Source organism: Monodelphis domestica, chromosome 5 (assembly GCF_027887165.1).
Source record: "Monodelphis domestica isolate mMonDom1 chromosome 5, mMonDom1.pri, whole genome shotgun sequence".
Classification (NCBI taxonomy): Eukaryota; Metazoa; Chordata; class Mammalia; order Didelphimorphia; family Didelphidae; genus Monodelphis; species Monodelphis domestica.
In genome coordinates this window covers 103015741-103041773 of record NC_077231.1, presented here as the reverse complement: position 1 = coordinate 103041773, position 26033 = coordinate 103015741, and the positions used below count along the sequence as shown (strand labels likewise).

The 26033-nt window shown below is 44.2% G+C and overlaps 1 protein-coding gene across 5 annotated transcripts in view; it reads right to left on the bottom strand.

Moving 5' to 3' along the window:
- CACNA1I (calcium voltage-gated channel subunit alpha1 I) overlaps positions 1-26033 on the bottom strand; it is a 172792-nt gene that overhangs the window by 28239 nt on the left and 118520 nt on the right. For all 5 annotated transcript variants that reach the window (XM_056798972.1, XM_056798973.1, XM_056798974.1 and 2 more), the window contains 7 exons: positions 24734-24859; positions 21334-21423; positions 14852-15044; positions 13264-13415; positions 9671-9780; positions 6862-6995; positions 2473-2543 (listed from right to left, as the gene is read on the bottom strand). In XM_056798972.1, coding sequence (XP_056654950.1) covers positions 2473-2543; positions 6862-6995; positions 9671-9780; positions 13264-13415; positions 14852-15044; positions 21334-21423; positions 24734-24859 — 876 coding nt within the window. The remainder of the gene's footprint in view (positions 1-2472; positions 2544-6861; positions 6996-9670; positions 9781-13263; positions 13416-14851; positions 15045-21333; positions 21424-24733; positions 24860-26033) is intronic.

The following is a 26033-nucleotide window of genomic DNA, read 5'->3' as shown; positions in this document are numbered from 1 at the left end:
ACACAGGGAGTAAATGTCATAGGCAGGATTTAGCAATCCCTGGATCCACATTTAGTCTTTTCACATATTACTCCTTTCTTTGAGTGCAATGATACAGTCATTTTGGCCTATTCACCATTCAGTATTCCATCTCTCATCTCCATGCTAATTTCTATGGCCACCCACTGGACATTTCTACTTAGATGTAATATTGTGGTGTGGAGGTGGCCCAGGCTCTCAAAGGCCATAACAGCAGTACACTAGCTCTGATTGATCCCACCAAATTGGGAAGTCTATGATATGGCCCAGCATTGTATGGTATGTCTTTCATCCAAGAATTAGACCAGCTGAGTGGGGAAAAGTTCATCATCCCACTCAAGGTAGCCAATGGCAACCCATGATTCTGTCTGTACCCTATATACCATATATATATACACACAGTGGTTTGCATATTGCCTCCCTCGTTGGAATGGGTCCTCATTTAAGGCAGAGATTGTCTTTTGATCCTCTAGGTGTTCCTACTGCTTAGCAAAATGCCTGCCACATAGTAGGCACTGAAATGCTTGTAGACTGATAGAAGGACTATGAGATATATTGTCTGTGAAGAGAGTAACCCCACGGAGAAAAGTCTCTTCCCCACCTGGCCCCTTCCTGCCTTTCTATCTCCTAGCTTTAGGTCTTTGAATTGACTGCCCCACACCCCGCTCCATACCTGAAATACATTGCATACAGTGGGAGCTTAATCCATGTTGAATTCAACTCTAGAGCACAGATTTCAATGAATGATCATGTTCCTTGTTTTGGATACCAGGCTTTGGGTAGACAGACCAATATTGCATTGGCTTTCTGATTGATTTTATCATGTGGTTGGCTCCTATTGAACTTGGGGCCTGCCCAAATTCCCAGGCCTTTATACACAAGAACTGATCTCAGGCCAAATCTCCCCCTTCTTAGACTTGTTCTTTTTACTTTTTAAGGTTAAGTTACATTTATTCCTAATCAGTTTCTCATTGGTGGCCTCAGCCTACCTCTCTAGGCTGCAAGGGATCTCTGAAATTGTGGAATGAGAGGCAAAGAGGAAGTATAAGGAGACCCAAAGGAAAAGGAGAGGGAGAAAAAAGGGAGAGATAACACAAGACCAAGGGATTTGAAGTCCTGGGTTCTAGGTCTACCTCAGACCCAGGTGGGGTTTGGGGCAAATTATAGAACTTTTCTAAGCTTTCATTTCCTCATCTATAAAATCTACACCCAGTTATTTCCACATTTTACCATAGACAATGGAAAGTTGAGTGGCATCTAGAAAAGACATTACCAGGATGTGAGGGGGCTGGAGATGGGGACTGGTAGCATCTTCAAGTATGGGAAGAGCTTTCAAGGGAAAAAGGGATAAGCCTTGCTCTTCTTGTCCCCAGGAAGTAGAACCAAGAACAATGGGTGGAAATTATGTTAGAGATGCAGGTTTCCAGTTTGATGTATGGGAAAATCTTCTACCAATTAGAGCTACCTCCAAATGAAAGTGTGGTGAGACCTCCCACCCACTCCCATCACTGCCAGTGTTAACATACATACTGGTTAGAAGACCACTGGTTGGAGATATTTTTGAGGGGATTCATGTCCCAGAAGGCTATCCTGCCATATATGGTGGGTAGCACCCAAATTCTCAGCAACTGTGCTTTAAATTGTTGGCAATTCAAAAGTGGGGAAATCATCACATCCCCCATCAGGGAGTCAGTGACTTGTTCCAGGACTATGTCTATCTTAGCATCTTTGAAGATAAGATGATAATACTATTGCTGCTGCTGCTACAAGTATTAAGACCAAATAAAATGATTAATAAATTTATAAATAAATAACAAGGATAATGATAACTGATTTTTATAGAGCTTTAAGGTTTACAAAATGTTCTGGCAACATTTAGTTCATGTCATTTGCATAACCATAATGGAAGAAAGGGATGATAGATCATCATTTTAAAGATGAGGAAACTGAATTTCACAGAGGAGAGAAAGGGATTGACCCACCCCAGGTCCTTCCAGACATGCCAATGGAACCAGAATGAGATCCCCTAGAAGAGGAAGCTGTATAGAGGTATAATATGGGCTCTCCACACCTGGAGCTATTAACACCATCAGGGAGGCAGGGTGGCTGAGCTGCAGTAACAAGAAGGCAGCTCAAACAAAGACATCAACTTCTCTCCATGTCTGAAACAGTACATAAAAGACTGAGAAAGATGGGACTTCTGGGCCGATGTTTCTTAAGCTGGTCCTTATGCTGTGGCTGTCAAGATAAGTATAAGTCGTAAGATTCAAACCCAGTTCTTTCCTGCCATTAAACCCATTTACTCTTTATTAAGAGGTTTTTCAGAAGAGGAAACTAAGACACCACATTGGAATCACTTACCCTGGGACTAAGTGGGTAGTCAGAGCTCAGACTCAAACCCTTTCTCCTATCCTTGAGTCAAAGCTCTGGAGTCCAGGCTGAAAACTGCCTTACCTGGGGGAGGGCCTGAACCACCGTGTCCAGCAGGGCTCGCATCCCTGTGGCCATCTTCAGCAGCTTCAGCACTGAGGAGAGAGCCAAACATTTGGTCAGGGTTGGTGAAGGCCAAGAGTAACATAGAATGGCCTGGATGTGTGACTTTGAGAGGATGAGAACACAAATGGGGAAGCTGTGATGTGAATATCTGAGTGATGGGTCAATTGTCTGCATGTTTATGACCAGAGGGATATGGGGAAAGTGTATGCATAAACATGTGTATGAATGAACACCTGTGTGTTTGGGGAGTCCTAATCCTTCCCACAGGATGCTACCCCTCCTCCAAGGTAAGCCCTGCTCCCCCATCCCCTCTCCTCTGTTTTTCCCTCATCATACATTCCTCCAATTTCATTCACCCTCAGGGTTCCATAGCCTTCCCTCCTCATTCTTCTTGGGATAGTAGACTAAGAGACAGCAATGATCTTGGAGGTCATAGAGCCCAATCCCCTCGTTTTCCAAACGAGGAATCCAAAGCCCAGAGAGGGTCATGAATTTAGAGCTAGAAGGGATCTTAAGGGTTCACCACCTCATTTTATAGCTGAGGAAACTAAGATCCAGGTTTATAAAATGACTTGCCCAAGGTCAAATTATCTTCACCATTCTCTTTCTGTTCTCCATTCAAACCCATTTGAATCCTGCTCCCCTTTTCTTTGGCTCCCCCTTGCCTCCCACTTGCTACCAGCCCCCAGCCACAGTACCATGGAGCCTTTGCTAAGCCCAGAAAAAAAAAGCAATCCCCTTCCTCTCTTAAAAACTAAAAAGGTCTTTGGGATGCAGCCAAAGCAGTAATCAGAGGTAAATTCATATCCCTGAGTGCATATATTAACAAACTAGGGAGACCAGAGATCAATCAATTGTAAATGCAAATAAAAAAACTCAAAAGCGATCAAATTAAAAACCCCCAGCAGAAAACCAAACTAGAAATTCTAAAAATTAAGGGAGAAATTAATAAAATTGAAAATATTGATTTAATAAATAAGACAAGAAGCTGGTACTTTGAAAAAACAAAATAGACAAAGTACTGGTCAATCTAATTAAAAAAAGGAAGGAAGAAAAGCAAATTAACAGCATCAAGGATGAAAAGGGGGACATCACCTCTGATGAAGAGGAAATTAAAGCAATCATTAAAAATTACTTTGCCCAATTATATGGCAATAAATACACCAATTTAGGTGGTATGGATGAATATATACAAAAATACAAACTGCCTAGACTAACAGAAGAAGAAATAGAATTCTTAAATAATCCCATATCAGAAAATGAAATCCAACAAGCCATCAAAGAACTTCCTAAGAAAAAATCCCCAGAGCCTGATGGATTCACCAGTGAATTCTATCAAACATTCAGAGAACAGTTAATCTCAATACTATACAAACTATTTGACATAATAAGCAAAGAGGGAGTTCTACCAAACTCCTTTTATGACACAAACATGGTACTGATTCCAAAACCAGGCAGGTCAAAAACAGAGAAAGAAAACTATAGACCAATCTCCCTAATGAATATAGATGCAAAAATCTTAAATAGGATACTAGCAAAAAGACTCCAGCAAGTGATCAGAAGGGTCATCCACCATGATCAAGTAGGATTTATACCAGGGATGCAAGGCTGGTTCAATATTAGGAAAACCATCCACATAATTGACCACATCAACAAGCAAACCAACAAGAACCACATGATTATCTCAATAGACGCAGAAAAAGCCTTTGACAAAATACAACACCCATTCCTATTAAAAACACTAGAAAGAATAGGAATAGAAGGGTCGTTCCTAAAAATAATAAACAGTATATATCTAAAACCATCAGCTAATATCATCTGCAATGGGGATAAACTAGACGCATTCCCAATAAGATCAGAAGTGAAACAAGGATGCCCATTATCACCTCTACTATTTGACATTGTACTAGAAACACTAGCAGTAGCAATTAGAGAAGAAAAAGAAATTGAAGGCATCAAAATAGGCAAGGAGGAGACCAAGTTATCACTCTTTGCAGATGACATGATGGTCTACTTAAAGAATCCTAGAGATTCAACCAAAAAGCTAATTGAAATAATCAACAACTTTAGCAAAGTTGCAGGATACAAAATAAACCCACATAAGTCATCAGCATTTCTATATATCTCCAACACAACTCAGCAGCAAAAACTTGAAAGAGAAATCCCATTCAAAATCACCTTAGACAAAATAAAATACCTAGGAATCTATCTCCTGAGACAAACACAGGAACTATATGAACACAACTACAAAACACTAGCCACACAACTAAAACTAGACTTGATCAATTGGAAAAACATTAACTGCTCATGGATAGGACGAGCCAATATAATAAAAATGACCATCCTACCCAACTTATTTATCTATTTAGTGCCATACCCATTGAACTCCCAAAAATTTTCTTTACTGATTTAGAAAAAACCATAATAAAGTTCATTTGGAATAACAAAAGATCAAGGATATCCAGGGAAATAATGAAAAAAAAACACAAATGAGGGGGGCCTTGCAGTCCCAGACCTCAAACTATATTACAAAGCAGCAGTCATCAAAACAATTTGGTACTGGCTAAGAGACAGAAAGGAGGATCAGTGGAATAGACTCGGGATAAGTGACCTCAGCAAGACAGTATACGATAAACCCAAAGATCCCAGCTTTTGGGACAAAAATCCACTATTCGATAAAAACTGCTGGGAAAATTGGAAGACAGTGTGGGAGAGATTAGGAATAGATCAACACCTCACACCCTACACCAAGATAAATTTAAAATGGGTGAATGACTTGAACATAAAGAAGGAAACTATAAGAAAATTAGGCGAACACAGAATAGGATACATGTCAGACCTTTGGGAGGGGAAAGACTTTAAAACCAAGCAAGACATAGAAAGAATCACAAAATGTAAAATAAATAATTTCGACTACATCAAATTAAAAAGCTTTTGTACAAACAAAACCAATGTAACTAAAATCAGAAGGAAAACAACAAATTGGAAAACAATCTTCATAAAAACGTCTGACAAAGGTTTAATTAGTCAAATTTATAAAGAGCTAAATCAATTGTACAAAAAATCAAGCCATTCTCCAACTGATAAATGGGCAAGGGACATGGATAGGCAGTTCTCAGATAAAGAAATCAAAACTATTAATAAGCACATGAAGAAGTGTTCTACATCTCTTAGTGTTCTAAATCTCAAATCAAAACAACTCTGAGGTATCACCTCACACCTAGCAGATTGGCTAACATGATAGCAAAGGAAAGTAATGAATGCTGGAGGGGATGTGGCAAAGTTGGGACATTAATTCATTGCTGGTGGAGTTGTGAACTGATCCAGCCATTCTGGAGGGCAATTTGGAACTATGCTCAAAGGGCGATAAAAGACTGTCTGCCCTTTGATCCAGCCATAGCACTGATGGGTTTGTACCCCAAAGAGATCATAAGGAAAAAAAACTTGTACAAGAATATTCATAGCTGCTCTCTTTGTGGTGACCAAAAATTGGAAAATGAGGGGATGCCCTTCAATTGGGGAAAGGCTGAACAAATTGTTGTATATGTTGGTGATGGAATATTATTGTGCTCAAAGGAACAATAAAGTGGAGGAATTCCATGTGAACTGGAATGACCTCCAGGAAGTGATGCAGAGCGAGAGCAGCAGAACCAGGAGAACATTGTACACAGAGACTAATACACTGTGGTATAATCGAACGTAATAGACTTCTCCATTAGTGGCGGTGTAATGTCCCTGAACAATCTGCAGGGATCTAGGAGAAAAAAACACTATTCATAAGCAGAGGACAAACTGTGGGAGTAGAAACACCGAGGAAAAGCAACTGCCTGACTACAGCGGTTGAGGGGACATGACAGAGGAGAGACTCTAAACGAACACTCTAATGCAAATATTAACAATATGGCAATGGGTTCGAATCAAGAACACATGTGATACCCAGTGGAATCACGCGTCGGCTACGGGGGGTGGGGGGGGAGGAAAAGAAAATGATCTTTTTCTTTAATGAATAATGCATGGAAATGATCAAATAAAATATTATAAAATTAAAAAAAAACTAAAAAACTAAAAAAAGAAGGGAGAGGTTCTAAACCTCTCCCCAGTAGGAGGGGACATTTGGGATCCCCAACATACAGCCAGCTAGACCCTCAAATCCTCACATGCTCTTTATTTCTTCTGCTGTGCTCAGGGCTAGGAGTGTAGTTCAGGGTCCATGGGGTCCTCTGGTCATTTTCAAAAGGGGGCATCAGAAAGTGCAGGCTGCTTGAGCATAGGAGAATGGGACTGCCATAAGAAGTACCCTCCCCCCACCTCTTGCCCCTTTCCCAGGGCTCCCCTTCCCCCCCTCACCTCGGGCAATACGTAGCACCCTCATGATGCGGATGATGGTGGGATTGATGGGCAGAGCAGCGTTGATCTCAATCTCCTCCAGGGTGATGCCCATGACTGACAGGAGCACAATGGCCAGATCCAGTTGGTTCCACCTGAATGGCCAGGACAGAAGGGGGGACACAGGAGCAGGTGAGCAGGTCCATATCAGTGACACTGAGTTAGGGGTCATTATCCCTGACCTCTAGAGGGCTTTGCTTCAGGATGGGATGAGTTGGAGAACAGAGAGGGGAAAGGACACCCAACCTTGTGTCTCAGGGTCAGAGAGGACCTAGCTTCACCCTTCCCCAAGCAGCCATCCAGAATGCCAGAGGCAAGGATAGATAAGACCCAGAGGTCATCCTGTTTACTTCATAGATGGCAGACTTAGAGCTGAAAAAGGCTTCAGAAATGATTCAGCTTTTTCATCAAATCAGAGATCTGAGGCCATAAGAGGTCTTCAGGTCCCACTTCCTCCTTTTAGACATGAGGAAGCTAAGGCCTAGGAAAGTTAAGAAACCAACTTGCCCAGTGCCACCTAGATAGTAGATGGATCAGAGCTAGAATTTGAACTCAGGTCCTAGTACACTTTCTTCTGCTTCATCACAGAATGACACCTTAGAGATAATTGAATCCCTTCATTTTGCAGGTATGGAAGCTGAGGCCCAGTAATTGGAAGAGGCTTGGCCAGAATCACCCAGCTAATATGCATTGAATCTCCTACCCCCACCTCCAGTCCAGAACTCTTTGTATTATACCACCCATCCCTTACATGTGCTTGATATCTTTAGGAAAATCTCATTGAGGGGGACTCCTCTGCCTCCTGGGATAGTCCGTTCCACTGCAGGATAGCCCTCGCTCTCAGTTGGCCACTTTCCCCTTACATTAAGATCGACCCTACCCTTGCAGCTTCCCAATCCTGTCACCCAGTTGCCCTCTGGGGCCAAGCTGATCCCTCTTCCTCATAACAAACCAGGATTCTCTGAAGACAGTGGCCAGATACTATACCCCACTCTTCCACCCCAGCTTTCTCTTCAGTTTGGGAAAAGGTTAAGTTGGAAGGGTTGGTGGAGAACCAATAGTAAAGCCCAGAATTCCAAGAAGAAATGGGGGCTTTGTGTGGTCTCTAGCAAGGGGTTCTCCAGCCTCCATCTCCCCAGGGATGATCAAGACATCAAACTCCTTTTTGGACAACTCCAGTCCTTAGGGACTTTTTCTGTATGTTGGCCTCAAACTGCTTCTATTTCTATTCCCTTGTTCTGTCCTCTGGAGTCAACACCAACAAGTCTGGCCTCTCCTCCACAAATACTTGAAGACAACTGTAATCCTCCCCCCGAGTTTCCTTTTTCCAGGCTAAAGAGACCCAATTTCTTTAACATAATAAAATAATAATCTCATACATGGACTCAAGACCCGACATCCTCCAGTTTCTTATCAATGTCCTTTTTTTGAACAGAACATAGTGTTTTAGCTATGGCCTGACCAGGGTAGAGTAGACTCTGTTCCTGGAATTCCTTCAGAGAATCCTTGTGGGCTCTGCCTTCCAGTCCTTTTACCATTCTCTGGATGCTCTACTACTTGTCAGTGTCATTCCTAATCTGAGACCTAATCTAGCCCTGAAATCTATCCAACCAGCTCCAAGCAGAAGATGTTTTCTTATTCCTCAGTGGTCTGGCAGTTGAGGCCATGAGCAGAGCCCTGGGCATAAGCCTTCCTCTCCCTCCCATTAATTGTTCTCGTGTGAGAGGCTGGAAGCCCTAAGGAAATGAAAGATGACATCCAGCTGGGAGAGTCCCCCAAATGATGGATACACGTTCATGATGCAGTGGGAAGGGTCTTGATTCAGAGTCAGGGGAACTCAGGTCAAACTGGGTATGCCTCTTTCTCTCTGTGACTGACCTGGGGCAAGGTCCCTGCCCTTTCTTGACCTCAGCATCTCTTCTGTACATTGAGAGGGACCATAAAAGCTCTATGGTCCCCTTCTGCTTGAATTCTCTGATCTTAAGTCAGCCTGCATTTGTCATCAAAGACTGATCATGAGGCTAAGAAACAACTAAGGTAGGAAGGAGAGGGTCCAGGGTGTCAGAAGACCTGGCTTGACTATTAAACTCATTGGGTGACTTTTGGCAAGTTCAACTATTTACAAAGGAGAAGTCCAGGCAGAGTATCATAAGAAAACTGAGGAGAGAAAGAGATCATTCTCTGCTAGAGGCAATAAGAAAGGGTTTCTTAGAAGAAGTGGTAAAATCAGTACCCAAAGTCCATATTGTATTTTGAAGTACAAAGTACTTTACATCCACTATCTCACTTGAGTTTCAGAACATGCTTTCAAGATAGGTATGAAAGGTATTATTGTTAGCTCCATTATATAGATGAGAAAACTTATACTCAAGGGGAAATGACTTATCCAGGGCCACACAAGTATTGGAGTTGTGCTCCAGGTCCAGCACTGAATGCATTAACCAGCACTGCCTCTCATGCCTGAGCTGAGCCTTGAAGGAAGTGTGTTCTAGAGATGGAATCAAGATATATTTGTGTTGAGGGACAATGCCATTAATCACTCTCTGATTCCAGCACTTTTTCTTCAGCCCCATGGGGAGCACTAAGGAGGGAGAAAAGAGGATGCAGTTACCCCTCACACCTAAACACAACTCCCAGAATCATGCCCCCATGACATTATGATGGCTACAGGTGCTGCCTCATCCCAAATTTCCACCTGGGATTCCCAATGCTCTGCTCTTCCCCATGGTGAGAGATAGAGGTGGGGGGGAGGCAGGTCTGGTTCACTCACCTGTCTTTGAAGAAGCGCCTCAGCCCAAATGCTACCAGCTTCAGCATGGCCTCCAGCACGAAGACAGTGGTGAACATGTAGTTGCAGTATTTGAGAGCAATCTCCAAGGACTGTGGGATGAGAAGAGGAGGCATGAGTCATCGCACAGAACTCTCCTCTTAGAGTTGACCAAGCAGAGTACTGGAAGTGAGAAAAGGATTGACCAATGGCTCAACCCAGGCCTTGCCAGACTTGTGGATTCCAAATAAGATCTCCTGGGAGAAAGAGCTGCATAAAGGTATAATATGGTCTCTGCAGTAGGGGTTGTTAGCACCATCAGGGAGGCAGAGCAACTGAGCTTGGGAACAGGAAGGCAGCTCAAAGACATAAACTTATCTCCATGTCTGAAGCAGCAAATAAAAGGCAGAGAAAAACCAGGTTTCTGGGATGGAGTCCCATAACATGATCTTCATTATATGGTTCTTAAGATTTTTATGGATAAGAGGAAACAAAAGAGAATCGGGTGATAATGCTTTAATGTAATTCTAAGGAGCTCAGTGTTCCTATTATGCTTTCCCCAGGCATGTGCATTTGTGTTGCTCTTATGATGTGTGTGCCTTTGGGAAAGTCTTGCATGTTGAGCTGGGCTATAAGCTACCCTGAGGTCTTGGACATATAGGCTTGTGTCACAAAGTCAATAACTCTTTTGCATGACAACTCTTGCTGATCCCTTCTCTATTCTCTTGGTTCATATAAGAGGTTAAATGAACCTTGCAGTCATGACCAGAGAAGCTTCAGTCCTGGAACAAAGTTGGACACATTGGGGACTGAATGGGGACGCTATATGCATGTAGACTAAATTTTGCATGAAGAAGTCACAGTTGGTTAGGATACTTCCTTTAAATCCCAAGTAAAACTCACTTCCTACAGGAAGTCTTCCCTAACATCTTAGTTCTCATGCTTTCCCAGTTGAATTATCTCCTATCTATCTTGTGTACAGTTTGCTTTGGGTATATTTGTTTGCATGTTGTCTCCCCCATAAGATCATAGGGTCCTTGAAAGCAGGGACTGCCTTTTGCCTCTTTTTTTGTATATCTAATGCTTAGTTCAGTGCCTGGCACATAGTAGGCTCTTAATAAATGTTGATTGATTGATATTCAGCAATTAAACTATCCTTTATCATTTCTTTCTGTACCTCTTCAATCTCTGTCTGTCTGTCTCTCACTGTCCCCCTTCTTCATCTCACCCTCCCTCCCTCTTCTCCCTGCTTTTTCATTTGAGCATATAGCACACTTTTTCTCCATCACACAATCTCCAGAATGACTATGAAGGCCAGTACAGAAGTAGCACAGCCTCAACAGAGGGTCAAAGGACAGCGTTCTGTTCGTGTTTATTTGGTAGGAAGGGGAAATTAGCTTCTGAAGGATTTTATTTTTCTGCAAAGTTTCTAGTGATTTCTCCCTGCGGGTCTTTAAGCCTTTCCTTCTCTGCTCCTTGCCCTCTCTCCTAGCTGCAATGCCTTGGACCCTCCACCCAGACTGGCAGATTCTGCCAGATCAGAAGCTGCCCTTTGAAGGATGATGGCAGCCCTATTCTCCTTTGCCAGCTCAGCCTGAAGCTTAGTCCTCCACCCAGAGCCAGCCTTGCTTATCACCCTCAACCCCCTCCCCCCAACTCCCTGCCTATATCAGACCTCCATTCCCCTGGCCACATCTAAGTGCTCATTAGCAGGGTAAGTCAGACACATTTGAAGGCATCTCTAACCCCTGAGGTTAATGTCAAGAAAGGACAACCAGACCTTCCTACCTCACATCCCTTGGTGCCCCCTGTCAGAGACAGACTCCTGGGCTGACTGAGGCATCAGATGACCCACTGGGCCATTTCTGATCTTATTATCTAGATAAAAAATAAAAAATAAATCCTGCAAGATCTCTCATAGCCAACTATAGTCTGTAAATGGATCGATAATGGCTAACAGCTTGTCCCTTCCCTATATCTACAAGACATGAGAAAGCTCTAGGACCATGGCACAGGGGATATTTGCGTTCAGAAGGAAGGGGGAGGGAGTGAAATGAGGCTCTCCAATCAACCCATTCTCCCTTCCCTTCCCAAAATGCCTCTTCATGAGCTGTTTCAGCCAAACTGGACTAACTTTTCCCTGAATTGGATGTGCCATCTCCCACCTGTGGATTGATTCTGTCCCTTATGCCACCATCGTTATCTCTTCCTATCTTCCTTCGAGGCCCAGGTCAGATATTGCTAAATCCATGAACCCTCCCTTGGTTCCAGCCCCTATTCCAGGTTTTCGTATATTCTCCCTCTTCAAATTACTTCTCATGACCTAAACTTTGTATGTGTTTGCATGTTCTGGATCCTCCCAGGAAAGTGTGAGCCACATTCTTCATAGCCTATGGTATCTACTGAGATGGTACTCCATCCCCTGTTCCTTTTTTCTCATCCTAACCCCTCCCATCTTCTAACTCCAAGTCAGAGATCTTTCTACTGTACTCCACCAAGACCAAGACCTGGCATGAGCTTGGAGGCAACAGTGGTCTCAAGTCATTTGGCTTGGGTTCAAATCCTGTTTCTTCTATTTCTTTGTTTATATGAAAGTGGGCAGGTTGTTTCACCTCTCTCCTCAAATCTCTTTGGTTCCTAAAGGTAGGAGATTTGTGGCTCTGAAATCTACAATTCCAATGCCCAGCACAGTGTTCAAATTAGTTACCTATCCTGGACACGTTTCTCACTCTCTCCTACCCCCAAATTATGTTTCTTCCATTTCTTCTCTCATCTCTTCCTATTCTATTGAAAGTTCCTTAAGGGCAGGGCCTGATGCTGGGCATGGGGGTTTGTGCACAGTAGGTGCTTAATAAGTTTTTATTGGATTTTAATAACTGATTGGACTCAGTGGTCAAAGCATGGTGTTAAAAGACCCAATCTCCAGACAGGGCAGAAAGTTAGACTCAGAATCAAGAGATATGGGTTATAGTCTTGCCTCTGTCATTGGCTTAGAGATGGTCTAGAGATCCTAGACCATCTGGAAGAAACCTCAGAGACTGACTAATCCAGGCCTTTCATTTTACAGATAAGGAAACTGAGGCACAGAGAAAGAAGCTTATCTACTGTAACAGATCTGGATGAGATTTCTAAGGCCAAGTCTATACCTGTCACTCTAGAGTTAGGGAAACTGAAACCCAGTGAGGTCATAGGACCATAAATCTAGATCTGGAAGGGACCTTGGGGACATGAAGAAATTGAGTCTCAGGAGGGCTACACAGCTTTCCCAAGGTCATATAAGTGTTACATATACATTGGCTAAATTACATATAACTGCTGAGTTTTGGATAGATTTGACTTAACTATATACATCACATTTGGCTGAGTCAAATCTACCCAAGGCTTAGCAGTCATAACCATCCATTGTTTATCTTTCTGTACTATTTATTAAGTGGGATTTGAACTCAGCTCCTAAGTCTCCAAAGTCAGTTAGTGAACTTGCTAGTGAGCTGTGCCTCCTCTCCTACAACCCAGAGAGATGGAGAGCTCCAGCAAAGAAAGTAAGATGGCTGTGGGTCTGGCTAGTGGATAGGTCTGGGTGCTGGGGGATCACTCACCATGGGCTGGTTGTAGTGTTCCAAGGACATGGTCACGACATTGAGGCAGATGATGAAGGTGATGAAGATATCCAGGTAGTGACTTGTACAAACAGAGTGAATAAGGAGCCGAGTAGGGCAGTAGGTAGCATAATATGGGAGTCGCTGGGCTTCTGCAGAGGCAAAGGGGAGGGGGCCCACCCCAAACAGACATGGGGCAGGCAAGAGAGGAGGTAGAAGGTAGGAGAGGAGGTAGGGGTCAGGGGAACCAAAGGTCAGGGGGCCAGGAGGTGGGGAACCAGGAGGGATAGGAAAAAAGGAAAAAGAATCACGGAAATTTTTTTTTAAAAAGAGAACAGAGGGAGAAGGGAGGGGTCAAAAAGAGGAGTGAAAGAGAGTTAGCTTATCCAGGACAACCAATGGGGATGGATCATATCATGTCTCGATGAACTAAGACCATGAATGAAAAGACAAGCTCAGAGGAGGAACTAGAAACAGGCAGGGGGATGGAGAGCCCCTGCTTGGGCTGGAGGTGGGAGAGGAGAGGAAGGCAGTGGAAGGAGTAGATCAAATCTTCAGTCTACTGAAGGAAGCTAGGCTGGACTTCCAAATGGGAATGGGCCCCAGGGCTAGAGTGGGGAGGCTCAGGGAGCATTTGGAAAGCCTGGGTCAGAGGGACAAGGGGAAAACTGGAATTGTGTTTTCCTATTCATCAGGAATTATCTCTGTGTGAACTTGAGGGCCAGTGACCAATATACCAAGTCTATCTCTCTCCCTTTTCACTTGTGTACAAGCAAAACTGAGCAGGAATTCTATCCAAAAGATGAGAGGATATTGGTGTGAACCAACACCCTTAGGGTTCCTTAGTACTTCAGGCTTCCCAGGTAAGACTTGATCTGGAATGGAGGGAGACCAAGATGGTACCCTAGGCCTTTGTGACTCTGATGGGGGGAGAGGGCATCACCAAAGAAGCCAACAGGAGAAAAGAAATGGATTTCCAAAACCCATTATAATTGGACTCCAGAGTGGCTTTCCAAGCTCATTATTCATCACCTCTGATGCACATTATGCTCTAGCCAGACTGGCATGCTTGCTGTTCCCAGAAATGATGGTCCATTTTCCATCTCTATATCCTAGCACAGGTTGTTTCCCCATGAATAGAATGTTTTTCCTCCTTACTTCTTAGAAACTCTAGCTTTCTTCAAGCTAAATAGCTTAGGCAATACCTCCTATAAAAAGCTTTTCCTGACTTCCCCAGCAAAAGTCCCCTCTCCTCAAATTACTACGAATATATTTTGCATTTTCTGGTCCTTGCTGCTCCTCCCCAGTAGAGTGAAAGCTCCTTGAAGTCAGGGAGACTTCACTTTTGTCTTCTTTCCCCTGGTGCTCAGCACACAGAAGATGTTTAATAAATGTTTGTTGAATTTGACAGAGCTGGATCATATAGGCTCAGTCCGTCCTCCCCACCTCCACAGTCCAGGCTAGGGGTAGGGGTAAAATGGATGAGACTTTTGGAAGTGGAGGAAGTGGGAGGAATAGAGAAGAGGAGAAGGTTTTGCTGGGAAAACCTCAGCCTACGAACCCAACGCACACTTAGGCTGGGCCTTACTCCTTCGCTTCTTCTCCAGCCGACGGAGTCGCTTCTCCTCCCGCCGACGTGCCTCCTCTGCTTCCTGGTGCTGCCGGCACTTGTGGAAGTTCTCCACCACCACACCCACAAACATATTAAGGACGAAGAAGCTGACAATGAGCAGGAAGGAGATGAAGTACAACAACATCCAGGGATTGTGATTGGTTACAGGCTGGAGAAAGAGAAGTTGGAAATAAGAGTTAGACCAGCATCTTCTACCACATTCCTCCATCAATGGACATGTGGCTTAAATAAAAAGAGTTATGCCATTTAAAAAAAATGAGGAAAATGAGAGAAGGTATCTTTTAGACCTATTGTTAGGGAAGACTCATTAACCAAGATAATAAAGACAATTTGGACTGCATAAAATGGAATAGCTTTTATAAAAACAGAATCGATGCAGTCAGGACTAAAAGAGAAACAGTTAGCAGAGGAAAGAATTCAAATATCTCTGATAAGACACAGGGTATGTAGATAATTTACAAAAGCATATAAGACTAGGGCAATTAGGTAGGTCAGTGGATGGAGAGCCAGGCCTAGAGATGAGAGGTCCTGGGTTCAAATCTGGATTTGAACACTTCCTAACTGTGTGACTGTGTGCAAGTCACTTAACTTCCATTACCTAGCCTTTACCACTCTTCTGTCTTAGAACCAACACAGGGTTTTGATTTTAAGATGGAAGGTAAGGGTTTTTTTAAAAGATAAATACACAATTGAAGGTTACAAACTAACAGTTTGCATAAGATGAAATATAAATGATCCAAAACAATTTTTTAAAAATGCTCTAAATGGAAAAGACTATCCAGAGTGCTGCCATAATGACTAAGAAATTCACTTACTGAGTGTGTTAGACCTGGACAGGAACCAACAAATCTCCAAGCTACAAAAACTGAGACTAGAGAAACTTTTTCTCTTTCCTTTTCCAAACTTGACTTGGTAGTGAATGAGGTGGCATACTGAGGACAGGTGGCTGCTTTGGGGAGAATAAGATAGATTAGAGAAGCAGTTTAAGGAAAGGAGGAGGGAAATGCCAGTAATGAAGAATTAGAACTCCTGTTAGAGATAAACAAACATTGGAATCCTGAGGGAAAGTGAATGGCCACAAGATGAAGCATAGCAACCCCAAGACTTCCCATATATATGCATATGATAAGGGAGGATGCCCTCAACTTGTAGGAGCAATCTGAGTTCAGGAGCCTTTGGAGGGAAGGGAATAGAAGACTGACATAGAGCATGGATGGACAGGATGACAGCTGGGTGCCTCTCAGGGAAGACAGAACTAAGAGAATCCATGAAATACTTATGGAGTTGAATTAGTGGTGAATATAGGGCACTTCCTGCTTCCACAACAAAGCTGAGGGATGTGGAATGATAGAGCCATTTTCTAAAGCCCCTGATTCTCTGTTATCCTGGGCCCCCAGGCATTCATGGAAAGTGGCAGAAGGGGGCCATGGCTGGAACATGGGGGATGAGGGCAAACATACAGATGGATGGTTAAATACGCGCCATATTGCAGACATAGCCTAACATGGTACTTGATGGAGCTTCCTACTATCACTGTGGACAAGAACTTTGTGAACTGCAGGTGAGTCGGAACTATTTACAAAGACAAAGCCAAGGGTTGGAGAATAATCAATCCGTGCCAAGGCGGAAATCTCTGATGGAATTCCCCAGGGCGCTGTTTGTGGTCTGGCATGCTTCACATTTTAAAAAACCAATCACTTTGCAGAAGGCACAGATAGCACACATACTAAATCTGCACAGATATTGGAGGACCAAAAGGCTAGAAAGTGGGTCCACTCTAGTCAGATGGCATGTTATTTCATCAGGTTGGAAGTCCCACCTATAAGCTCATTTGGGTTCAAAAAGCAACTGCATGAATACAGGATGACTGAACAGACATGACTGGACAATAGTTCACATTTTCTTAGAAATCCTAATAAGTGCACCATAATCTTCAAGCTCAACATGAGTTAATGGTGAGATGTGGTGGCTAAAACTTTTCATGGGATTTTGGAATAAGCATTTATTAAGAACTCACTATGTGCCAGGCACTGTGCCAAGTACCTTAAGCATATCTCATTTGATCTTCATAACAGCTTTGGAAGGTAGGTGCTATTATTATCCTCATTTTACAGTTATAGAAACGGAGGCAGGCAAAGGTTAAGGGACTTGCCCAGGGCCACACAGATAATAAGTTTCTGGGGCTGGATTTGAACAGAGATCTTCCTAATATAGGCCCAATGTCACCATCTAGCTGCCTTAGGAGCTGCATTACCAAAAGCAGAAAATCCAGAATAAGAGACTTTATAGTTCCACTCTCATGGAGGTGACCCTATCTGAATGGGTTCAGGTACATTTTAGGAAGTACATTGACAAAACAAGCCCACCCAGAGGAGCAGGAGGCTAGAGACCACACCACATGTGGATGCCTTGAAGGAACAAAGGAGGTTTAGCTTGGAAAAGAAAAGACAGATTTTGAGACATAATGACTATAATCAGATATTTCAGAGAGAATCTGTAGAAGCAGATTAGCTTTATCCTACTTGGTTTGCCCCAGAAATCAGAACAAAAAGAGCAGTGAAGGTTGGAAGTTGCAGAGTGGTAGATTTGGACTTAAAATGAGATGGAACATTCGTGGCTTCTGATGTCACCCATCTCTGATGTTCATTACCAGTGGCACTTAACCTCACAGTTTACTCATCTGTAAAAAGATGGGTTAGATTTGATAGCCTTTAAAATCCCATCTAAGACTATCTAGCTTCATGATCTAGCTATATCATAGACCATCTAAGAAGAAGAAAACTTCTCAACAAGGAACAAATCTATCCAAAACATTGGAAGGCAATAGGTTTTCTGTCAATGGAGGTCTTCAAAGGGTTGGATGATCTCTTCTTGGACATTCTCTGGAGAAGGACTCCTCTTGTTCCTCTTCCTCAGAGGTAGATTGAGCCAAATGACCCAAATCAGAGATTCTATAGCATATGATATTGGGGTTAATAGGAAAAGGGAAGAGAGAGGAAGAACTCTTGAGCTGAAGGCTGATATATATGGTGGGAGAAGGACCCCGTGATTTCTAAGGTTCCATCTGGATCTCATGGGGAAGAGTGCTGACATTGGAGTTTAATAGAAATAAGGGGAAGAAGACAGCAGGCTGTGCCTCAGTGGTCCATGGATACAGCAATCCAAAGCTACAAAAGGCTAGGGGAGCTCTGGAGTCATGGATTCTGGGGGAAAGGTTGGCCCTGCAAAGCGCAGATGTGGCCTGGAGTTCTGGCTGGTTCAGCTGTAATACCATCTCCCATCTTGGTGGATGCTGGATGCAACAAACCAATAGTCAGCCATCCCTCCAAGGGACCTGACTCGTGAGTAGAAAGGCATCTGCCATGTACCGCTCCAGCCCATCACAATGAAATAGAGACTGGAACACCCACCAGTAGGTTGGAGGTGGAAAAATCTAGAAAAAGGCAGGACCAAGGCCTCCTCCTGCTACCAGTCAAGAACTGGGGCTTCCAAGCAACAGGGAAGGGGTTGAGGGACTCGGGGAGAGGCTGGGGGCTGACGCAAAAGCTTGGAAAGAGCTGATGGAGCAATAGAATTCTTCAGAGGCTGATTTTCCTATGTGCATTTATATCCCTTTATAGGGAGTGATGTGTCTGAGCCCTGAGGCCAAGGGAAGTGGGTGTGTTTTTATAAACTGAAATGTAATAACTTGTCATTCTACCTTGGTATTTATCTCACATCCTTTCTCCCTGGAGAACTCTCTCCCAGTAGCAGCTCATCTCTCGATTTCTGTGGCTGGGGGAAGATGGGAGGGAGAGCTGTGACCTCCCTTTGCCTGAGGAGAAGAGGAGGGGGTGCTGCTGAAGGGAAAGGAGGAAGCCTGGAGCAATTCTAGGGTTGAAAGGCCAAGGCATGCTTGGGACCAACAGTAGGGGAGTAAGGATTTTCTGACTTGAGCCTTACCTTCGACTATTGTCAGGGAGGCAGGCAGATGAGCTGAAGGAACAAGCAGGAAGCAAATATGGCAAATAGCCCTAATGGAGGTACCAGCCTCTCTTACTCCGAGGCCAATGGGAAAAACACTGAGAGTCCAGGCTTCTTAAATTGGTCCTTTTACAGTTTATAGATCTGAGATATTGACAGACTGGAAGATAAGAGTCAGACAATACCTCTCTAGGGCAAAACAGTCTATCTCTATAGTTTGATTCACTGGATGACTTTCCTTGTGAATCTGTGCTCCTCCTGGATTAAGTTCCTTGGGGAAATCTTGGGCACTGACTGTGTTGTGAGCTGAGGAGGTCTTTAGTACAGAAATCACCAAGGAGCTGGGCAGCAATCAATCTCTGTCAGGAGATGACCTCCAGCTATATCTTTGGCCACACTTTCTCAACCCTTCCCTATCCTCTTGGGTGTAGTTGTGTCAGAGGCTAAAGGACATGGCAGCCCACAGTCATAGAACTCTGGCACCCCCTTCCCTTTCAAAGGGATTTGGTGCTAGGAGTTGGGGAGAGGAGGGCTTAACACAGCAAAACTATCACCAAAATCATCATTACTGTCCTACCTTTAGACATCTATTGCTGGCATTTCCCATCACCAGATTGACTTTTCTTGGTTCATAATGCCCTTATGAAGCCAAGCCACTAAAAATTATCATCTTAGAGCCTCTTATTCTGCCTTCAAAACATCCAAATAGACATCTAACTCACCTGAGCCAATAATCTGGGCTCAAGGGCTAAGAGAGAAGGGAGTTCTTCTACTTCCACTAAGAGGTTCTTCCTTCCTCTTAGACAAAAATCTGTGTAACCTACAAGTGGTCTCTAGTAACCAATGACCTGTCTAACCCAAAAGAGAAGAGAGAAGCATTATGACAAACTAATAGGAAAAATACTTGGGGAAAGAAGAGCTTTGTGAATATTTTCTCATCGCACTAAGTAGACAGTCCCTTTGTACACCTAAGGATAAGACTATTCCACAGCTTGACTTTCCTTTCCAGGTCCCATGTATCAATCAAACCAGACATCTACCATGGACCTTCTTCATCCTGCCCCCTCTCTTCTCTGTGCTTTTAAAGGCTCATGCTCTCTGTATACCACATCCCTCACCTCTATCTATAAGACTCCAAGCCTTCATCCTGATGCCATCTAGTCCTTGAAGGCTTTTCTGATTAAGTAAAAGCAATTGCTTCACATTTAAATTCTCCTAGACCTTTGTTGGGGCTCTCTTTTTATGTATCATACTTTTCCATGTATCAGAGTTGTTTGGAGAGCAATGAGTACAGTAAGAAAAGCACCACAACTGAGGGCCAAAGAACTGGTTTGATTGAGACTTCATTCCAATACTTAATGACCGTGTGACTGTAGGCAAATGACTTGAGCTCTCTGAATTTGGTGACTCCATCTTTGAAAAAGGCCTAATAATACTTGCAGTATCCATTACAGCTGTTGTGCTGAAAACATTTTGTAAGCCAATAAATGCTTTAGAAATTTGAGATATTTACTGTATCATCATTACTCATTGCCACCATTCCACAAAATAATAACTAGAGTGAAGCAATCAGCGCTTTACCCTAGGGTGCTGAAATTTAAGAGGGCATGTTTCTTGCCCTATTGGGAAGGACTCCATATCTCTAGGGTGCCCCCAAAGGCTCCCTGGATGTGTAATGTGTCTGCCCCCACTTTCCTTCTTGGGACCTAAACCATCAGTTCTGACCATGCCCTTCTCCTGAGATCCCCCTCCCACGATCAGCTTGCCACATAGCACTGCTAGGATGTTCTGGCTTTACTCGCTGTCAGAAGGAAACAGCTGCTATAGTGCCTTCTTCTACTCTTTTCCCTCCTTCCATTTGCCCCCTGCACCAACCCTCAGCCTCATCCTGGATGGTGGGGCATCCAAAGACAATTTCATGCCAGGCCCTAGTCTAGATCCCTTGGGGAATAGGTCTGTCCTTCTCCAGCATTACCACGTCTTTCCGTATAGGCTACATGAAGTAAGGGCTCACAGGCAGTCCACCTATGGCACAGGGAAGGTGAAGGTTGGAACCCAGCAGTCCAAGCCTTGCTGCAGCCCACAGGAGCCTAGGGGTGCTCCAGTCCAACTGGATCTGCCCTGTTTCCTGCCCAGAGCTGTCTGGCTTCCATGCATTCATTCCCCCCATTCCCTGGCTGCCCAGGTGCTATGATCCCTGGTTATAGTTCTGCTGCTAGGTCAGAAGTCCATTGAGAACAAGGAATTATCTCCTAACTTATGCCTCGTTATTCCCCATGCTGAGCTCAATGGTTTGTTTGGGTTGGGTTTTGTTTGCTCATTTTTGCACATAGGGAAATATAATAAGCATTGGTTGAATTGAATGTCAAGAACATGTCTAGCCTCCTCCCCCTCCTCCTGCTCTTCCTGCTCCTCTCCTCCTCTTAAACTTTACCTCCTCCATGCCAAGCTTCACAAGGAGGTAGACACAATACCTGCTGGTCCACAGCCACTGCATCTAGTCCGTTGTACATGATGTTGACCCAGCCATCTTTGGAGGCCAAGACAAAGAGGGACATCAAGGCCTAGAACAAAGGATGAGAGGATCATAGATTTAGAGTGAGGAGGAATCACACAGCCCATTGAGTCCAACCTCTCCCATTTTACAGATGAGGAAACTGAGGCCCAGGGAGGTTAAGTGACTTCCCCATTATCACCAAGTTGAATCATAAATGTAGAGCTAGAAAGGGACCTCCAAGGCTATTTAGAGCAATCCTCTCATTTTATAGATTAAAAAAAATACTGAGACCCAGAAACATAGACTAGCTTATCCTGAATCATACAAGTAAGGCCATATGTCTAGGACTAGAAGGGGCCTTTCAGGCCAAGGAGTCTAACCCCTCCATTTTACAGATAAGGAGAGTGAGGCTCAAGAAGAAGTAGAGAAGTAAAATGACTCATTCAATATCACACAGCTTGTCAGAGGTCAACCTGAAGTGAGAACCCAAATGTGATTCCCAAATCCCTTGCTTTTTGCACCACATTGCTCTGCTGTGGTACAAACCACCTGATCTCCCAGTGTGGCTGGTCTGACTGCTTGAGATGGCAACAAAGAGTCAACTCTGCTGCTGATTCCTCATATGTGTCCATCATTCTCCAGCGACCTGGTTACCTTGGAAGATCCCTCTACACCAAGGCCCCCTCCTCTGAAGAGTGACTCCTTCCTTAGAACCAAGCCAGCCATGCTCATGCCTCCAGTCCTCTTCTGGCTCTAGCCCTGGTTCTCAGCATCTCTCTTACTTGTCCACTCTCAGGTGTCATCTCTTTCCTTCCCCACCCTAATCTTCAACTCTTTGTTATGTGGTGTCTTCCCCATTCTAATGTAATCACCCTGAGGGAGAGCCAGTCTTTCTTTTTGCCTGTCTTGTATTCCCAGCATTTAACACATTGCCTGGCACATACTAAGTGGCTAATCAATGATTTATTTATCCATCTCTTTATTTAGCTAACTACCTATTTATCTGTCTATTTGTCTGTTTATCTATCTATCTAGGCATCTAAGTATCTATCTATCTAGGTACTGGGGTATCTGTTATTTATCTATATATCTACCCATCTGTCTACTTATCTATCATCTATGTCTATATATGCTACTCTTTCTACCTGTCTACTTGTCTATGTAAGTATGCACATATCTATCAGTCTATCTGTCTGTCTATCTAGCCATCTATGCATCCATGCATCCATCCATTCATCCATCTATCCATCTATATCTATCTATCTATCTCTCTACTTATTGTCTAGGTATCTTTGTATATTTACTCTACTCTATACCCATTAATCTATCTAGAATGATGAGGTTCTGGGCATCCAAGCCTTCTTTGAAAACATGGGTTTCAGGGTGCCAGCATACACTCTGGCTCACTTCTCTGTGTAACTGTGCTGCCCAACTTCATCATGCCTTGGGCTGTCACTTAGTCTGAGCAAAGCTGGCGTCAGCACAGCAAGGCAGGCAGGGCAGCTGAAATATGGGGATGTTATAAAGGCCACTAGCCTCTTCTGTGCTGAGGCTACCTCTAGACAGAACACCCAAGCTTGGAGAAAGGTGTTCACTGCTAGTATTTGAGACTAATTCCCCTGCTGGTGCTTGTGGAGAACTTTAGAGAGCTAGAAGGAAGAAGAGGCAGGTGGCAGCAGGATTGGGGTATTCCTGGGTGTCTTTCCATGTGTGCCTGTGGGTGTGCTCCTCCTGTGCTGTGTTTTCCAGGAAAATCTTATTAGCCAGGCTAGGCTGCTGATCTACCCCAAAACTGAGGCACAAAAGCCAAAAGAATTGGTAATGCTGAATCTATATCTAGGATAATAATAGCCTGACAACGCTTTCAAAGGCATTCCCTCTTCCCTAGAGCATGTTAGTATCAGGGGTCATGAGATCGTGACAGCCAGAGGCCATGGGACCCTGACCATTCAGAGACAGCAGAGTCCTGAGAGCTTAAAGTCATGAGCCCTTGTAGACAGGTCATAATGACCCTTACATTTAGAGGTCCCCAAAAGCCAGACGCAGCAGGTCTCTAACAGCTGGAAGCATTGGATTCTGTCAGTCAGAGGCTGCCTTATAAAGTGGGAGGAAAGTTGAGGCCAAAAAAGCTTTCTTAGTTCATCAAATTCTAAATGAAAAAAAGGCTGAGACTTGCCTTGTGAGCTTCTGGGAAGAAAAGAGATCATACTTGGAATGACTGGTTTTGATCTTGAAGGGTACAATCATTTTTTCTGTGGTCTACAGCCTGGGGCTACTGAACTACACCAACATGGTGCTCTGCCAACCTCACCCCCATGCACCAGGCCCAGCCATCATGCCCTCCTCCAGTGTCAGGGCATGGGTACTCAGGCATGGCCACTGGCATTCAGTTCCCCCTGACCCCAGATTCCCAGCAATCTTTGGGTGTATGGTCCCTAAGGATAAGATGAGAGCATTAGCCATCATGGTGGAGGAGGCATCTGAGCTGGGTTTGGAAAGAAGGCAGCAATTTTAAGACTCCAAGGGGAAGGGGAAGGGCATGCTAACACGGACAGCAGCTTCAGCCAAAGCACAGTGGTTGGGGATGTTGTAGGTGGGGAGTAGCAGGTAGAATAGTTTGGTTGTAGGGTCCAATGTGTGGAACTCTACAGGAATGTAAAGGAAGATGCTGTGGCATCAGTCTGGATAGGGATGGGTACCAAACTGTGGAGACGCCAGGATGAGGATTTTCTATTTCATTCTAGGGACAATCATAGGGATCTGATGAAGATTTTGGAACAGGATAAATATATGGTCAGAGCTTATTTTAGGGAGTTTGGTACCTGTGAATGGACTGGAAAAGGGAGAAGCTAAAAGTAGGGTGGCCAATTAGGAGACTAATACTCCAATCATCCTGCTACCCAGTCCAGGTGAGAGCAGGGCCCGAACAAGGATTGTGTCCATGTGAGTGGAGGGAAGGGAATGCATCCAATCACAATTCATTGTTTCTAGAGAACACTATATGCTCTTCCAAGAAGATGTGCATCCATGATCTCCTTTGATACTTGACACACAATTTTGAGGTAGGTAGGACACACTATTATAGTTATTTGCCAGATGGGGAAACTGAGGCTGATTGGACCACAATCTCCTTAAAGTCAGAGACCATGTCATATTTACTCTCAAGTGCTTGCAATAGTGCTCTAAACACAGTAAGGGCTTGAAACATTTGTTGAATGCATACGAGTATTGAGTTAATTGAGTTAATATTGAGTTAAGTGATTTATCCAAGGACATCCCTCTGCCAAGCCTCCTATGTCCTGCTGCCCAGTCCTTTCTCTCCTTCCTGTGGGGTTAGGGAAAGGCAAGGTGACCTGAGGCCACCAAGGAGTGCTCACCTGGCCCAAGTTGTCAAAGTTGTACTTGTGGTGTACCCAGCGGTAGTTGGCAGCCATGCAGTCGGAGCGGTTGGTGATATTCCGGATGTCAACCCCCAGGCAGTGGTAAAACTTCCCCTTGAAGAGCTGAGGGGGGATGACCAGAGGGGCAGAGATTTAGAGCTGCAGCTAACTGGAGAAGTCTGCTGATCTAACCCCTTCATTTTACAGTGGGGGATACTGAGGTCCAGTGAAGGGAAGGAAGGGATTTGTCCAAGTTCACATGGGTCCTTCTTCCCTTTCTACTGCACCACAGAGTGCGAAAAGAGGGAGAGAAGGTGACAAAGTGAGCCAGTGTGGTGTAATGGAAGGAGCCCAAGGCAAGAGGCAAAAGACCTGAGTTTGCATCCTGGCTCCGTCGATAACTAATAGGTCATGAGACACACTGGAGAGAATGACTTTGGAGTTCATGGGACATGAGTTTGGATCCTGGTTCTGCCTTTTACTGCCTCTGTGACCTGCAGTAAGTCCTATAACCTCTCTGAGTCTTCTATAAAATGAGGTGGTTGGACTAGATAACCTCTTCAGAAGCCCTAGAAGCACCAAAAACCATCAGAGGATCTTAGGTTTAGAGTTGGACAGGCTGAGACCCACTCCCTCATTTTGCAGATGAGGACACTGAGGCTGAGAACATTTATTAAGTGTTTTAAGGTTTAGAAGGGACTTTTCAAATATGATCTCATTTGATCCTCACAGCCCCCCTGGGAGGGAGGTGCTCTTGTTAGTCCCATTTTACAGATGAGGAAACTGAGGCAGGCAGCAAATAGGTGACTTGCCCAGAGTCCTGCAGCTGCTTAATGTCTGAGGCCATATTCAAACTCATATCTTCCTGACTTTGGCTCTTTGGAGTTTCTTTACAGCTTGCCCAGAGGCTGGTGAGGTCCAAAGTGAGCTTTGGAAGGGACAAGGTGAAGCAGGGGGTGAAAAGGGAGAAGACAAAGCCCAGGCCCAGACCCAGAGAGATCAGGCACTGAGTTTTTAATTCTGGCTCTCGGACTCTAGAGAGGGTTCATCTGATGACAAGAGGAAGGAGGAGGTTGGAATCCTGGGTCCCTGGTGCCTGGATATATGACTGGGTATCTGAGTAGAGAGAAAACAATTTTGCTTCCAGAAAAGCAAACAAACAAACATAAGAGAGCTGCCTCCTGACCCCTCCCTCCAAAATGAGGCATCTATGCAGCAGCGGCCACTGGCCTGCCCAGTGGCACCCGCTCCATGAGGTGGGGATGGGTGGACACGTGGGCCCTGGGATCCGGGCTAC